General features: G+C 38.1%; 1 protein-coding gene across 1 annotated transcript in view; it reads right to left on the reverse strand.

Moving 5' to 3' along the window:
• LOC126337063 (general transcription factor 3C polypeptide 1) overlaps positions 1-17,670 on the reverse strand; it is a 333,645-nt gene that overhangs the window by 69,527 nt on the left and 246,448 nt on the right. Inside the window, exon 26 of the mRNA XM_050001392.1 lies at positions 8,817-9,006. Coding sequence (XP_049857349.1) covers positions 8,817-9,006 — 190 coding nt within the window. The remainder of the gene's footprint in view (positions 1-8,816; positions 9,007-17,670) is intronic.

Below are 17,670 nucleotides of genomic sequence, written 5' to 3' on the forward strand. Positions count from 1 at the left end.
AAGCAAGGGGAAACTACAGCCGTAATTTTTCCCGAGGACATGCAGCTTTACTGTATGATTAAATGATGATGGCATCCTCTTGGGTAAAATATTCCGGAGGTAAAATAGTCCCCCATTCGGATCTCCGGGCGGGGACTACTCAGGAGGATGTCGTTATCAGGAGAAAGAAAACTGGCGTTCTACGGATCGGAGCGTGGAATGTCAGATCCCTTAATCGGGCAGGTAGGTTAGAAAATTTAAAAAGGGAAATGGATAGGTTAAAGTTAGATATAGTGGGAATTAGTGAAGTTCGGTGGCAGGAGGAACAAGACTTCTGGTCAGGTGACTACAGGGTTATAAACACAAAATCAAATAGGGGTAATGCAGGAGTAGGTTTAATAATGAATAGGAAAATAGGAATGCGGGTAAGCTACTACAAACAGCATAGTGAACGCATTATTGTGGCCAAGATAGATACGAAGCCCACACCTACTACAGTAGTACAAGTTTATATGCCAACTAGCTCTGCAGATGATGAAGAAATTGAAGAAATGTATGATGAAATAAAAGAAATTATTCAGATAGTGAAGGGAGACGAAAATTTAATAGTAATGGGTGACTGGAATTCGAGTGTAGGAAAAGGGAGAGAAGGAAACATAGTAGGTGAATATGGATTGGGGCTAAGAAATGAAAGAGGAAGCCGCCTAGTAGAATTTTGCACAGAGCACAACTTAATCATAGCTAACACTTGGTTTAAGAATCATGAAAGAAGGTTGTATACGTGGAAGAACCCTGGAGATACTAAAAGGTATCAGATAGATTATATAATGGTAAGACAGAGATTTAGGAACCAGGTTTTAAGTTGTAAGACATTTCCAGGGGCAGATGTGGACTCTGACCACAATCTATTGGTTATGACCTGTAGATTAAAACTGAAGAAACTGCAAAAATGTGAGAAATTAAAGAGATGGGACCTGGATAAACTGAAAGAACCAGAGGTTGTACAGAGTTTCAGAGAGAGCATAAGGGAACAATTGACAGGAATAGGGGAAAGAAATACAGTAGAAGAAGAATGGGTAGCTATGAGGGATGTAGTAGTGAAGGCAGCAGAGGATAAAGTAGGTACAAAGACGAGGGCTGCTAGAAATCCTTGGGTAACAGAAGAAATATTGAATTTAATTGATGAAAGGAGAAAATATAAAAATGCAGTAAATGAAGCAGGCAAAAAGGAATACAAACGTCTCAAAAATGAGATCGACAGGAAGTGCAAAATGGCTAAACAGGGATGGCTAGAGGACAAATGTAAGGATGTAGAAGCTTATCTCACTAGGGGTAAGATAGATACTGCCTACAGGAAAATTAAAGAGACCTTTGGAGAGAAGAGAACCACGTGTATGAATATCAAGAGCTCAGATGGCAGCCCAGTTCTAAGCAAAGAAGGGAAGGCAGAAAGGTGGAAGGAGTATATAGAAGGTTTATACAAGGGCGATGTACTTGAGGACAATATTATGGAAATAGAAGAGGATGTAGATGAAGACGAAATGGGAGATACAATACTGCGTGAAGAGTTTGACAGAGCACTGAAAGACCTGAGTCGAAACAAGGCCCCCGGAGTAGACAACATCCCATTAGAACTACTGACGGCCTTGGGAGAGCCAGTCATGACAAAACTCTACCAGCTGGTGAGCAAGATGTATGAGACAGGCGAAATACCCTCAGACTTCAAGAAGAATATAATAATTCCAATCCCAAAGAAAGCAGGTGCTGACAGATGTGAAAATTACCGAACTATCAGTTTAATAAGCCAGGTCTGCAAAATACTAACGCGAATTCTTTACAGACGAATGGAAAAACTGGTAGATGCGGACCTCGGGGAGGATCAGTTTGGATTCCGTCGAAATGTTGGAACACGTGAGGCAATACTGACCTTACGACTTATCTTAGAAGAAAGATTAAGAAAAGGCAAACCTACGTTTCTAGCATTTGTAGACTTAGAGAAAGCTTTTGACAATGTTGACTGGAATACTCTTTTTCAAATTCTAAAGGTGGCAGGGGTAAAATACAGGGAGCGAAAGGCTATTTATAATTTGTACAGAAACCAGATGGCAGTAATAAGAGTCGAGGGGCATGAAAGGGAAGCAGTGGTTGGAAAAGGAGTGAGACAGGGTTGTAGCCTCTCCCCAATGTTATTCAATCTGTATATTGAGCAATCAGTAAAGGAAACAAAAGAAAAATTTGGAGTAGGTATTAAAATTCATGGAGACGAAGTAAAAACTTTGAGGTTCGCCGATGACATTGTAATTCTGTCAGAGACGGCAAAGGACTTGGAAGAGCAGTTGAACGGAATGGACAGTGTCTTGAAAGGAGGATATAAGATGAACATTAACAAAAGCAAAACGAGGATAATGGAATGTAGTCAAATTAAATCGGGTGATGCTGAGGGAATTAGATTAGGAAATGAGACACTTAAAGTAGTAAAGGAGTTTTGCTATTTAGGAAGTAAAATAACTGATGATGGTCGAAGTAGAGAGGATATAAAATGTAGACTGGCAATGGCAAGGAAAGCGTTTCTGAAGAAGAGAAATTTGTTAACATCAAATATAGATTTATGTATCAGGAAGTCGTTTCTGAAAGTATTTGTTTGGAGTGTAGCCATGTATGGAAGTGAAACATGGACGATAACTAGTTTGGACAAGAAGAGAATAGAAGCTTTCGAAATGTGGTGCTACAGAAGAATACTGAAGATAAGGTGGATAGATCACGTAACTAATGAGGAGGTATTGAATAGGATTGGGGAGAAGTTTGTGGCACAACTTGACTAGAAGAAGGGATCGGTTGGTAGGACATGTTTTGAGGCATCAAGGGATCACAAATTTAGCATTGGAGGGCAGCGTGGAGGGTAAAAATCGTAGAGGGAGACCGAGAGATGAGTACACTAAGCAGATTCAGAAGGATGTAGGTTGCAGTAGGTACTGGGAGATGAAGCAGCTTGCACAGGATAGAGTAGCATGGAGAGCTGCATCAAACCTGTCTCAGGACTGAAGACCACAACAACAACAACAACAACAACAACAACATTAAACTTACAGTTATAAATGTTATGTAAAATGAAAGAGCAACTCAAACAGTTGTATTTGGCACCAGTGCGCATGGTGCGCCACCTCACTGGCATAGTGAAGTACGTGACTGGTTGAACTTCACTGCACCCAAGCGCTCGATAGGCCACAAGGGGCCCAATGACAGGGCTTGCTTTGCATGGCCTCCATGTTCACCCAACCTAACACCATGGGATTGTTTCCTTTGGGGCTTCATCAAGGATTGTGCGTATGTGCCTCTGCTACCAGCAGACTTCCCTGAATTTAGAAACCGGATTGAAGCAGCTGTTGCTACATTAACTGAAGACACGCTTATCAACATTTGGGAAGATTTCGGCTATAGACTTGATGTGTGTCATGTGACAAATGGTGCTCACATTGAAGATTTATAAGGTTCTTGGTAAAACTGTGAGAGTTGCTCTTTCATTTGACATCTCATTTATAACTGTAAATTTAATATAATGAATATTATAAACCATTAAAAACCCAATATTTATTTATAAACACCCTTTATATTCAGTGTTAACAAATTTCTCTTCTTCAGAAATGCTTTTCCTGCCACTGACACTACATTTTATATCTTTATTTTCAGCCATCAACAGTTACTTTGCTCCCCAAATAGCAAAACTCATCCACTACTTTTAGTATCCTATTACCTAATCTGATTCCCCCAGTATCACCTAATTTAATTCAGTTACATTCCCTTACTCTTGTTTTGCTTTTGCTGATGCTCATATTATACCTTCCTTTCAAGACACTGTCCATTCTATTCAACTGCCCTTCCAAGGTCTTTCCTGTCTCTGACAGAATTGCAATGTCATCGGTAAACCTAATTTCTTTTTCCTGAAATTTAATTCCTACTCCAAATTTTTCTTTGGTTTCCTGTACTGCTTATTCAAGGCACAGATTGAATACTATTGGCATTGGGCTTCAACCCTGTCTCTCTCACTTCTCAACCACAACTTCACTTTCAAGCAACTCGACTATTATACTTGCTGCCTGGTTTCTGCATAAGTAGTAAATAGTCTTTTGCTTCCTGTATTTTACTCCTGCTACCTTCAGCATTTCAAAGAGTGTATTCCAGTCGACATTGTTAAAAGCCTTTCCTTAAATTGTCTTCTAAGATAAGTCATATGGTCAGTAGTACCTTGCAAGTTCCTACATTTCTCAGGAATCCAAACTGATCTTCCCAAAGGTAGGCTTCTACAAGTTTTCCCATTCTGCCCTAAACAATTCGTGTAATTATTTTGCAAACATGACAAATTAAATGGATAGTTCGGCAATATTCACATCTGTCTGCACCCCAAGTCTGAGGGTATTTAGTCTGTCTCATAACATCTTGGATACCATATGGAGTAGCTTTGTCCTGATGGAATGTCATCTTAAAGGAGCCTTGTTCAACTTAGGTCTTCAATTGCTCTGTTAAATTCTTCTTGCAGCATCATATCTCCCATATCATCTTCATTTACTTCCTCTTCCCTTTCTATAACATTGCCTTCAGTTTCATTTCCCTTGTACAGCCCCTCTATATTATACTTCCACCTTTCAGCTTTTCCTCTTTGCTTACTACTGGTGTTAAATCTGAGCTATTGATTTTTATACAGCTGTCTCTCTTTTATCCAAAGGTCTCTTTAATTTTCTTATAGGCAGTAATTTTTGAACTAGTTATACATCCTTCTATATCCTTACATTAGTCGTCTCACCATTCCTACCTAGCTGTTTTGTACTTCCTGTCAATCTGAATTTGTAGATGTTTGATTCCCATTTACCTACTGCATTTGCTGCATTTTTATATTTTCTGCTTTCATCAAATAGATTCAATATCTCCTCTTATATTCAAATCAAATAATGGAAAATTTAGGGTGGAAAGCAACAATATTATGAAAAGAATAGTCGCTACTCACCACACACACACACACACACACACACACACACACACACACACACACACACACACACACACATTCAAATGCAACTCTACTCTGTGTGTGTGTGTGTGTGTGTGTGTGTGTGTGTGTGTGTGTGTGTGTGTGTGTGTACTTATTTGATCTTTTGCCACCTTCACTAATTCATTTTTCAAAGCTACCCATTTTCTTATATTATATTTGTTTCCCTGTTTTAGTCAACCATTGCCTACTGCTCCTGCTGAAACTCTCAACAACCTCTGGTTTCTTCAACTTAACCAATTCCCATCTCCTTAACTTTCTACACTTTTTGCAATTTCTTCAGTTTTAATCTATGGTTCATAAATGATAAACTGTGATCTGAGTTCACATCTGGAAATGTTTTACAACTTTAATCTGATTCTGAAATCTCTATTTTACCATGACATAATCATTCTGAAACCTTCTGGTGACTCCAGGTCTCTTCCATGCTTTCATGATTTTTTTAATAACTAGATTTAATTAAATTTATTTTGAGTGCTATAACAGACATGTGAAAATTTGGTTTTTGGTATTAATGTGTTTATTTACTGCAATATTTAACTTAACTTTGCTTCCTGTTTATTTTACTCATCCTTAGATTGTGTAACACAATTTTTTGTTAATTGTATACAAAAGGTTCTTTAACTGATATGTTATTTACATTGTATATATCTTTTATTGTATTTATGTAAGTTTTACTTGAACTATGAACAGTTTTACACATTTCATATCCTTTTGATTGACTCCTTACCTGGATCTAAGGAACACTGAATAAATAAATAAGATCACTGATGTCCTACCATAGAGTTTGAAGTTGGTTATATTAACATTGTTATTATACATAATACCAACGAAACAGAAGTAATTCTCTGTTGAGCCAGTCCACCAGAGATACAATAATACATGGGAATGCAAATTATATTTTCCCTAAAGTAATTAATTGATTTTCTGTAAACAGATTTTCTTCTGTCTTTTTAAGCACTGTGTCCATTGCATTGCATAGTTGATTTGATACTAATACATAAAAGTCAGAAATGAGAACCTACACAGAAACCTGCCGTGTTGTTGTTGTGGCCTTCAGTCCTGAGACTTGTTTGATGTTGCTCTCCATGCTCCTCTATCCTGTCTGAGCTTCTTAATCTCTTTCTGGAACTGCTTGCTGTAATCATTCTTGGTCCCCCTCTACGATACCCCCCCCCCCCCTCCCCCCCAGTACACTCTCTTCACTTCAATATTAAACTGGTGATCCCTTGAGGTCTAAGAATGTGTCCTATCAACCAGTTCCTTCTTTTAGTCAAGTTGTGGCACAAATTTCTTGTCCTTTCAATTTTGTTCAGTACCTCCTCATTAGTTGTGTGATCTACCCATCTAATTGCCAGCATTCTTCTGTCACACTATATTTCAAAAGCTTCTCTTCTCTTATTAAATGTTTACTGTCCATGATTCACTTCCGTACATGACTACACTCCACACAAATACTTTCAGAAGAAACTTCCTAACACTTAAATCTATACTCAATGTTAACACATTTCTCTTCTTGGCAAATGCTTTTCTTGCCATTGTCAATCCACAGTTTATATCCTCTGTAATTTGAACATCAGTTATTTTGCTGCACAAATAGCAAAACTCATCTACTAATTTTTAAGTGCCTGGCTTCCTAATCTAATTCCCTTAGCATCACCTGAGTTAATTCAACTACACTCCATTATCCTTGTCCTGCTTTTGTTTATGTTTATCTTATAGCCACCTTTCAAGACAATGTCCATTTCATTCAACTGCTCTTCCAAGTCCTTTGCTGTCTCTGACAGAATTGCTGTAACATCAGCAAACCTAAGGGTTTTTATTTCTTTTCCCTGAACTTTAATTCCTACTCCAAATTTTTCTTTGGTTTCCTTTACTGCTTGTTCAATGTACACATTGAATAACATTGTGGATATTTTACAACCTTGTCTCACTCCATTCTCAACCACTGCTTCCTTTTCATGCCCCTCAACTATTGTAACTACCATCTGATTTCTGTACAAGTTGTAAATAGCCTTTTACACCCTGTATTTTATCCTTGCTACCTTAAGACTTTCAAAGAGAATATTCCAATGAACACTGTCAAAGGTTTTTCTAAGTCTATAAATGCTATAAATGTAGGTTTGCCTTTCCTTAACCTATCTTCTAAGGTAAGTAATAGTGCCTGCATTGCCTTACGTCTTCCAACATTCCTCTGAAATCCAAACTGATCTTCGCTGAGGTTGGCTTCTACTAGTTTTTCCATTCTTCTGTAAGGAATTCATGTCAGTATTTTGGAACAATGATTTGTTAAACTGATGGTTTGGTAATTTTCACATCTGCCAGCAACTGTTTTCTTTGGAACTGGAATTATTACATTCTTCTTCAAGTTTGAGGGTATTTTGCCTGTCTCATACATCTAGCACAGAAGATGGAAGAGTTTTGTCATGAATGGCTCTCCCACGGCTATCAGTAGAGCTCTAATGGAATATTGTCAACTCTTGGGGCCTTGTATCTTTCAGAGCTCTATCAAATTCTTCTCGTACTAGCATATCTCCCACCTCATCTTCATCTACCTCCAATTCCCTTTCTATAATCTAGCCTTCTAGTTTAGACCCTTTATATATTCCATCCACCTTTCAGTTTTTCCTTCTTTTGTTTCCCATCTGAGCTCTTGATATTCATACAGCTGCTTCCCTTTTTCATATAGGTTTCTTTAATTTTCCTGTAGGTGGCGTCTACCTTGCCCCTAGTGAAATAATCTTCTAAATCCTTACATTTGTCCTCTAGTCATTCCTGCTAAGCCATTTTGCACTTTATATTTCATTTTTTAAACATTTGTACTCCCTTTCACATGCTGCATTTGGTGCATTTTTATATTTTCTTCCTTCATCAATTAAATTCAATATCACCTGTGTTATTGAAGGACTTCTACTAGGCTTTGTCTTTTTAACTATCTGATCCTCTGCTGTATTCGCTATTTCATCTCTTAAAGCTACCCATTTGTCTTCTACTGTGTTCCTTTCCCCTGTTCTTTGTTCTAGTCAACCGTTGTCTATTAATCCCTCTGAAACTCTCAACAACCTCTGGTTCTTTCAACTTATCCAGGTCCCATCTCCTTAATTTCCTATCTTTTTCCAATTCCTTAAGTTTTAATCAAAAGTTCAAAACCATCAAGTTGTGGTCAGAGTACATATCTGTACCTGGAAATGTCTGACAATTTAAAATCTGGCTCCTAAGTCTCTGTCTTACCATTATATAATGAATCTGAAACCTTCTGGTGTCTCCAGGGCTCTTCCATGTACACAACCTTCTTTTATGATTTTTAAATCAAGTGTTAGCGATGATTAAATGATGCTCTGTGCAAAATTCTACCAGGTTGTTTCTTCTTTCAATCCTTTCCCAGAATCCACATTCAGCTACTATTTTTCCTGCCCTGGCACATATAACTCTCATGAAATTCTCAGCTGATATTATTGGAAAGGAAAGCAGCAGAGCCTATCAGTGAAGACAAGAACTGAACATATGTATACAACTTACAACTGAAATAACATATTTCCCAACACATTTTGAAATGCTAAAGAAAGAAAGTATTTTCCCCCTTTGTGGGGTATTAGGTACTCAAGATATAATTATTTTATGAAACAGTGATCTATGGATCTGCCGAAATTATGTTCTTAAATGTTTGGTATAGTTCATATTCCGTTTAGCCACATGATAATGTATTACTTCATATTTCTTTTTAATACCTGGATGAAGCAGAATCAGGGGCATACTGTAGCATTGATAGTTTCATTTTTTACAAAAACTTTCTTACCACTCCTTTACAGAACAGTTCCACTAAAGTTGCAGTTGATCCACCATCAGTTATCATTAGTTTCAGACCTCTGTCCTCAGGATTACCTTCCCAGTCATTTGATGTATGCCAGTTCTCCAAACTCAATGACATGGTGAATGACTGATGGAATATTGAATATTGATAACTTGTTTGTAATATGTGTCGATAGCTGGAAAAGAATGATCAGTATTGAGAATCAAAAGAATGTAATGCTGTGTAAAGAGGTATTGTGTTTTAAGAAATTAAAATTCTTAGTAACAGAAATGGCTCAAGAGAAAACACATTTGCATTTATCAACAAAGATTCTTGGAATTAACAGGTCGATGTCTTATGACCTCTATGTGCAATATTAACAATGTCAACCAACAGTGTCTTTTTTTGTCTAAAACTGTCGTTTCATTTCCTCTGACACTGAATGTCAACTCAATTCCTCATACACATTTCTAACGGCTTGTACATTATGTACCCACTGCAACTGACCATACAACAGTTTGAAGAGTATCAGTGCAGATATAGATGTAGGTGTATAATAACTTTACAACTGAAAATACTTTATATTTTTCATCAGACTGAAGACAAATGTGTCCTGATGTAATAAAACTGTTGCACCAACTCAGTAACTCATTTATAACTTTGGCACAATGGCTGTAAATATTATAGTGAGTAAAGTTTCTGCAGGAAAAACACAGCTGTATGTTTCAACTAATTATGATAGTGAAATGTCAAAGCTTAATGAGTGCTTATGAAGCTTACAGAAACTGGTGAATGGCTTAAGGAATTGTGTTATCAATTGACAAAATGAAAATCTGAAGTTAAGAATGGAGCTTCACAAATCATGTGCCATAATTAAGGACAAAAGAATAAAATGTCTGTGTATGAGAAGGTAAATTACAGAGGCGGAATTTCTGGATCTAAATTGCTATCATATTTTGCAAAACATGTCCCAGTTGTAGAAAAAAATGTTGATGTCCCACCTTCAACTGACAGTAATAATTAATGCACAGAAAACAATGAACTTCATAAAAGTTTTGGTGACATGGATATAAATGTTTATCAGACTATAAAGCAGAAATCAATAAACAAAATGGTTGGCATCCTCTTCCTAGCAGACAGTCAAGGTAGAAAATTAATAAACTTTTGCACGATGTTAAGAAAGATCTTCAAGTGACTACCATTGTCATACCTAGTGCAGTAACAGAAAATGCAGTGATGAAAAATCCCTAAAGAACATGGAGCAACAAAACGATTTAAAAAATATTTACTATCAGAATATTCAGTCTGTAAGAAAGAAATTTTTATTAGAAGTCTTCTGATCAACTGTTATTTGTAATGTACATCTGATCCCTATCAGTGAGGAATGGATCAAGGATGAAGAACTGCTAATTTCTAAGTTATCAGATTTACAACTGGCAATAGATATAGTCAGTTACGTAAAAGAGGTGGTGTCTTCCTACCTCTTGTCAAAAACAGGGCTAATTTCCACAAATTAAACAAAACCGATCATATCTTCATAATAAAGAAATCATTATTTATGCATACATATTTCTTGATGGCACTCTTTCAGAGTTTTTAAGAAATCTGAAACATGTCCTGCATGTGCACAGTTCAGAAGGAAACAAAACTATTTACTTTTAATTTTTCCATTTATTACTAAATTCACTAGACCTTGTGGCTACATTTAATATGGAAGGTATTGTCAGTAAACCCTCTAGAATAACTGCTATCTCCAGTAACCTTATTGACACCATTTTTATAATTCTTTCACTCCATTATTAAATGTTGAAAATATGTTGACTGGGTTGTTTGGTCACTAGGTGATCTTGATAAAATTATAGTTGTCCTGCTGTGTCTCCTCTGACAAGCCAAAAACTACATACAGGCTTTTAATTAATGATTCCAAAAATTTAGAATTTATTAGATTTATACTAGATCATGAATCCTGGAAGGATGCATTCAATGAGGATGATACTAATAAGAAAGCAAAAATACTTACTGATACTGTGGACCATTATTTTAATATTGTCTTTCCCCTTAGACGACCAGTAACTTATAGCACAAGTATACCATTTTATGTAAGGTGGATTGCTGAAACCTCCTTAGTATTTCCACATTTGACGTTTGACCTTGGCTTCTAAGGACTCCAGGATGGGAAGTGAGAGAATTTTGTAGGTTTCTGGTAGCAGGGCTATTTCTATGTAGTTGTTTATGTTTTCCATGCTGCCTTCCTAATGCAATGAATCGAATGGGCTATTTTCCAGGCTATCGGTGGGGTTTCCTCAATCTAATTTCTTTTAGCTGCTGTTGCAAGATTTCTATTGATTCTTCAGAGGCAAAATTCCACTGTTTTGTAATGACTGAGTCTCCTGAGGCACTTCGCTGCTTTTGAGACAGGCAATGTGGTGCTTGATTTTGTCTTTGACAGATTGTCCAGTCCCTAGGCACTGGACAATAGTTTTGTTGATCTCAATTGGGCTTTTACCTTTATCAAGATCCAGTGCCAACAACAATGATCATTTCTTCTTTCTCGTTAAATTCTTCCGAAATCGTTATTTTGTTGCAATCATATACTTCTTTTTTCTCGATTGATTGTAACATAATACGCTACAGTCTGGCCTGATACCTTAGAGAAAGAAAATGCTTTTTTCTGGGATTTCCAGTTCTATACGAAATAGACCTACTGTTGCTTGAACAAATCACAATTTTAACAAAGAAAACTGTTGAGCTTAAGTTTTGCATGTCTCAAGTCCAATTGGTGTTCTAGATCTGTATACTACCCTGCATCAGAGACTGCAATAGGCCCCTGCATATGGTACATCCTTAGCAAGTGAAAACTTGCCAACGAATATTCTTACACCACAGATCCATTTTACAATCCACAGTGTAAATTTCTCCGATATTCTCATGTAACAAAGACTCGAATTGTTATCCACAGATCCTTCTGCAGCCATCTAACATATTCACTGCTCCATGTCCCACATCTACACTGTCCATCCAATAAGTTCCACGACTGATTTTATTCCTGGCATGTAAACAACATCAGTGCAGTGACAACTGAATCAACAACTGTAAACAACAAATGGGAACAGGCAATGTTAAGTACTAGGCATGTGGCTTTAGTGTGTCAACACTGTTGAGTCACAAATTGCAATGGAACACCAAACTGAACTTCTCTAAATTAACAAGACAGTCTCCAGAACTGTTTTGAAGAAGAGAAAAATTTGTCCTGCACACCTTGAGCCCAAACAAAAACACATAGCATGGACACCTGCTGGAACTTGACTGAAATGAAAAAAGCATTATATTTTTTCATGGGAAAAATCTACACAGAGCACGAAACTTGGTGTTATTGGTATGAATGTACAACAAAACAACAACACCAAGATCAAAGAAGGTGTGAACATGACATGCAAGCTAAGCAAAATCCCAAAGAAGGAATTTTCTGCAAATTCACATTACTGTGTCAAAGTTTTGTGTGTTGTATACCCAAGTGGACTCATCATCATCATCATCATGTGTTCTCCCAAAAGGCAGTTTTCCCATGGTAATTCTCCAGGTTGTCTGGTCTTCTGCCAGCCTCTTCAGGTCTGCATAATTTTCTCTTCCCTTTATGTTGTCTATCATCTTGTATCTCCTTCTTCCTCTCAGTCTTCTCCCACAAACCAATCCTTCCAAAGCATCAGCTAGAAATCACTCACTCTCAATGAATGTTCCAACCAGTTCTTTTTCCTTTCTCTTACAGCCTTCAGTAGACATCATCTTTCACCAACCCTTTCCAATACTCTTTTATTACTCACTCTTTCCATCCAGTGGACTGATACTATGTAAAACACCCAATACATTAAAACCAGCATCTTAACTTTTTTATTTTTCATTAATCCAGTCATGAAACTTTTTGGACTGATGGGGGTATTTCATGTGTTCACTTCATGTTTGTCTCTTTTTCCTCATCAAATACCATCCAGTTTCACCTTCAATATTCCTTTATGCTGTTTACCCGTACTTACCTGTCCCTTTTGTTATTTGCATTCCTTTTCCCCTTTCCTAGTGATATCCCATCCCAAATGGACATCTACATCTACTTCAACTATCTAATGAGTTGTTACCCTCACTTCTTAAATTGTGTGTTAGAGATGTGACATACATGGTTGACACATGCATCTTAGGTGGCCTGTATGTAACCAATATGCTCTTGTTTAATGCTGAGATACAGGTAGACATTGCCTGCAGACGAGGACTGTAACACAACTGCTCAAGAATATTATAAAAACATTTAACTTCTGCAAGATATCCCTATGCACTTTTCCCCTGTTGTTTCTAAGTGCATAACATCCAGGAAAATGGAAACCTCAGCATATTTTTGACATGTTTCTGAAACAGCACATGAAGATTTGTGTGGTTTAGTGTATTTTAATGTAGTGCGTGAGACACTTAACTGGCCCCTGCTTTTAAGTGATACAGCATCATCCAGGATGAATGTATATAAACAATAAGATTCACTGATGACACTGCTATCATCTGTGGATGTGAGGAAGAATTACAGGACCTTTTGAAAGGAATTAACAGTTTAATGAGAAGAGAGGATTGACTAAGAGTAAACCAAAGAAACATAAAAGCATTAAGGAGCAATAGAAATGCTATTATCAACAAACTTAGCACTGAAATTGGGGACCATGCAGCAGATGAAGTGAAAGAATTTTGCTAACTTCGAAGCACAATAATACATGGCAGACAAAGCGAAGGCAATGTAAGGAGCAGACCAGTGCATGCAAAGAGAGCATTCTCCACTAGAAGAAGTCTACATCAAGCATCAAACATCAGCCTTCATTTGTGAAAGAAATTTCTGAAAGTGCACATCCGGAGGGCAATTGTATAGGAGGGAACTGTGAACTGTAGGGAAACCATAAATGAATAGTTTGAGATGTGTTTTTACAGGAGGGTGCTGCATATTAAGTGTACTGATAAAATAAAAAATGAAAGAGATTTTCTGCAGAATCAGCAAGGAAAGGAATATGTGGAAAACATTAAATTCAAGAAGGGGCAAGGTGATGGGATCTGTGTTAAGACATCAGGGAATAACTTGCGTGGCACTAGAGGGAGCTGCAGAAGAAACATTTTTAAGAACAGACAGAACTTAATTAATTGAGAATTATATGTGGAAGCACTACTCTTGAGATGACAAAATTTGAACAGGAGAGGAAAGTGAGCTGCATCATAGTTCTTGAATGAAATGTACTATACAAAAGTTTTACTGTTATTTCCATCTTTACCTTTTTGAAAGTGTGTTAGGAATATAATTATAGATAATGATTTACTTTGATGGGCGAGTGCAGTTATGTATCATTTGGCTACATTTGTGGTGTACAGGATAGAACAATGCAAGACACTGACTTCCCTTCCTGAAAATCAGTCCAAGATGATTACAAAATTCTAATGATTACAAAATTCTAATGATGTCAAACGTATCGCCAAAATTTGTGAAAAGCAGCAAAAAGAGTCTACATCATTATGTGTTCTATTAGTCCTGAAAATATAAAAGATACAATAAGAATTTGAAGTAGATATGTGGTTACTTCACAACAACAAATCACCCCGTAATAAAAAATGAGAAAACTAGTAGTCTGTTATCACCAGACATAGAAATACACTTGCTTCCACAACCAACAAAACAGGTAACTTGTAACTTCTGAAGACTCATGACAGACATTATAAGAAGTTTTACTGGTTAGGATATTCTTCACATACTCTGCAGTGTTACACACAGTCTAGAATATTACCAAACAGTGTGAACCAGAGACAATGATGGATGTTTTACTGCTCTTTTAACAGCACATGTAAACAGATACTACACTTTTGTATTGGGGAAAATAAATGACAAGAGATGAAGTGTCTCAATAGTTCCTTCAAGTACACACACCAATACTGTCAATAAAATGATACAAAACATCAGTCCGTAACATTCTCTGATCACATAAGGACATTATACACTGATGAGTCACAACACCATGATCACTTGCTTGGTATCCTACTGGTCCACATTTGGAACGAAATACATAATTGATTCTGCATATTGGGGATCCAACAGTTTGTTGGTAGGTTTGAGGAGGGACATGGCATTAGATGTCTATGCACAAGTCATATAATTTATGTAAACAATGGGCTGCTGACCAGCATAAGTGGTGATGGTCTCCAATAGTGACCCAATTGGGTTCCGTACGATTTACATTAGGTGAATTTGGTCACCAAGACATCAATGTGAGTTCACTATAATGTACCTCAAATCACTGTACATGGTTCTGGCTCCAAGAACCCAGACAATAACTCCATGTGATCAAAAGTATCTGGACACTGGCTGAAAATGACTTACAAGTTTGTGGTGCCCTACATTGGTAATGCTGGAATTCAATATGGTGTTGGTCCACCCTTAGCCTTAATGACTGCTTCCACTCTCGCAGGCATACATTCAATCAGGTGCTGCAAGGTTTCTTGGGGAATGGCAGCCCATTCTTCATAGACTGCTGCATTGAGGACAGGTATCGATGTCAGTCGGTGAGGCCTGGCATGAAGCTGGCGTTCCAAAACATCCCAAAGGTGTTCTGTAGGATCCAGGTCAGGACTCCGTGCAGGCCAGTCCATCACAGGGATGTTATTGTCATGTAATGACTCTGCCACAGGCTGTGCATTATGAACAGATGCTCGATCATGTTGAAAGATGCAATCGCCATCGCTGAATTGCTCTTCAACGGTGGAAAGCAAGAAGATGCTTAAAACATCAATGTAAGCCTATGCTGTGGTAATGCCACACGAAACAACAAGGTGTGCAAGCCCTCCATGAAAAATCTGACCGCACCATAACACTGCCACCTCCAAATTTTACACACACTGGCAGATGACGTTCACTGGGCATTCACCATAACCATATCCTGCCATTGGATCGCCACATTGTGTACTGTGATTAGCCACTCCACACAATATTTTTCCACTGTCCAATGTTTACACACCTTACATCAAGCGAGATGGTGTTTGGCATTTACTGGTGTGATGTGTGGCTGCTCGTCCACAAAATCCAAGTTTTCTCACCTCCTGCCTAACTGTCATAGTACTTGCAGTGGATCCTGATGCAGTCTGGAATTCCTGTGTAATAGCCTGGATAGATGTCTGCCTATTACACATTACGAGCCTCTTCAACTGCTGGCAGTCTCTGTCAGTCAACATACGAGGTCATCCTGTACGTTTTAGTGCTGCATGTGTCCCTTCACGTTTTCACTTCACTATCACATCAGAAACAGAGAACCTATGGATGTTTAGGAGTGTGAAATCTTGCATACAGACATATGACACAAGTGACACACAATCACATGACCACCTTCGAAGTCCGTCAGTTCTGCGGAGTGCCCTATTCGGCTCTCTCATGATGTCTAATGACTACTGAGGTCGCTGATATGGAATACCTGGCAGTAGGGACAGCACAATGAACCTAATATGAAAAACGTATGTTTTTGGGGGTGTCCAGATACTTTTGATCACACAGTGTATACTGCTGAAAGATGACATCGCTGCTGGGGAAGACATCAAACATGAAAGGATGGAGGTGGTTCTCAGCTGTCAGCATGTCTTCGATTACTACCACAAGTGCCATTAAAGCGCAAAAGAATGTCTCTCGTAGCATAATACTGCTCCCACCAGCCTGCGTCTGTGGCATGCTCCATGTTTTGAGCCACAGTTCACCTTGATGACAGCATTTGTGGAGACGACCATTGACCTTGTGTAGCAAACATGTGATTCATATGAAGAAGCAACGTGTTTCCACCGACTGACAGTTGAATTCCACTTGTCCCATGCCCACCAAAATCGTAACTGACAAAGTCATTGGGTCAACATTTGAACATACAGGGGTGGTCTGCTATGGAGCACCATTTTTAACAATGTACGATGAATGGTGTGCTCCAAAACAGTTATGCGTGCACCAACATGCCACGGATCACCACCTACCCTGCTTTACACAGCAGACAAGCCTCCACACCCCACGTGCTGTGAAGAATAGTGGATATCCAAACTACCTAGTGGTAGTATCACTGTCCTACCTCTTTCCGTAGATGCTCACAACAGTAGCACATGAGCATTCAACCAGCTTCGCCATTTTCAGTATAGTCATTCACTGGTTTTGCGTAATAATAATGTGCCCTTTCTCAATGTCATTTATCTCAATGGGTGTCCCATTTGCAACCCATACTAGCTAGCTAGCAGCTAGGATGATCCCCTGTCCATGTCTGCTCCATTTACATACTTTTGTTAACACATCACGTGCCCACAACACAACCAGGCTGCATCCAACACCACAATTGGCAGCAGCCATAACACTTTGTCTTATCAGTGTATATAATGCTATGAGGTCAAGATGCTGCTATGTATATTAGAAGCAAACAACCTATAACCATGAAACATTTTTTTTTTATCAGCCTTCTGACTGGTTTGATGCGGCCCGCCATTAATTCCTGTCCTGTGCTAACCTCTTCATCTCAGATCTCAGAGTAGCACTTGCAACCGACATCCTCAATTTTTTGCTGGATGTATTCCAATCTGTCTTCCTCTACAGTTTTTTCTCTCTACAGCTCCCTCTAGTACCATGGAAGTCATTCCCTCACGTCTTAACTGATGTTTTATCATCCTGTCCCCTTCTACTTATCAGTATTTTCCATGTATTCCTTTCCTCTCTGAATCTGTACAGAATCTCTTTCAATGTAACATTGTTGACTCAATTGTCACTAGAATTGTCAAGTAACATCATTATGAAATAATTCAAAAACTTCATGAATAACTGCTCCCGCATACTTTT

The sequence above is a fragment of the Schistocerca gregaria genome, chromosome 2 (genome assembly GCF_023897955.1).
Source record: "Schistocerca gregaria isolate iqSchGreg1 chromosome 2, iqSchGreg1.2, whole genome shotgun sequence".
Lineage (NCBI taxonomy): Eukaryota > Metazoa > Arthropoda > Insecta > Orthoptera > Acrididae > Schistocerca > Schistocerca gregaria.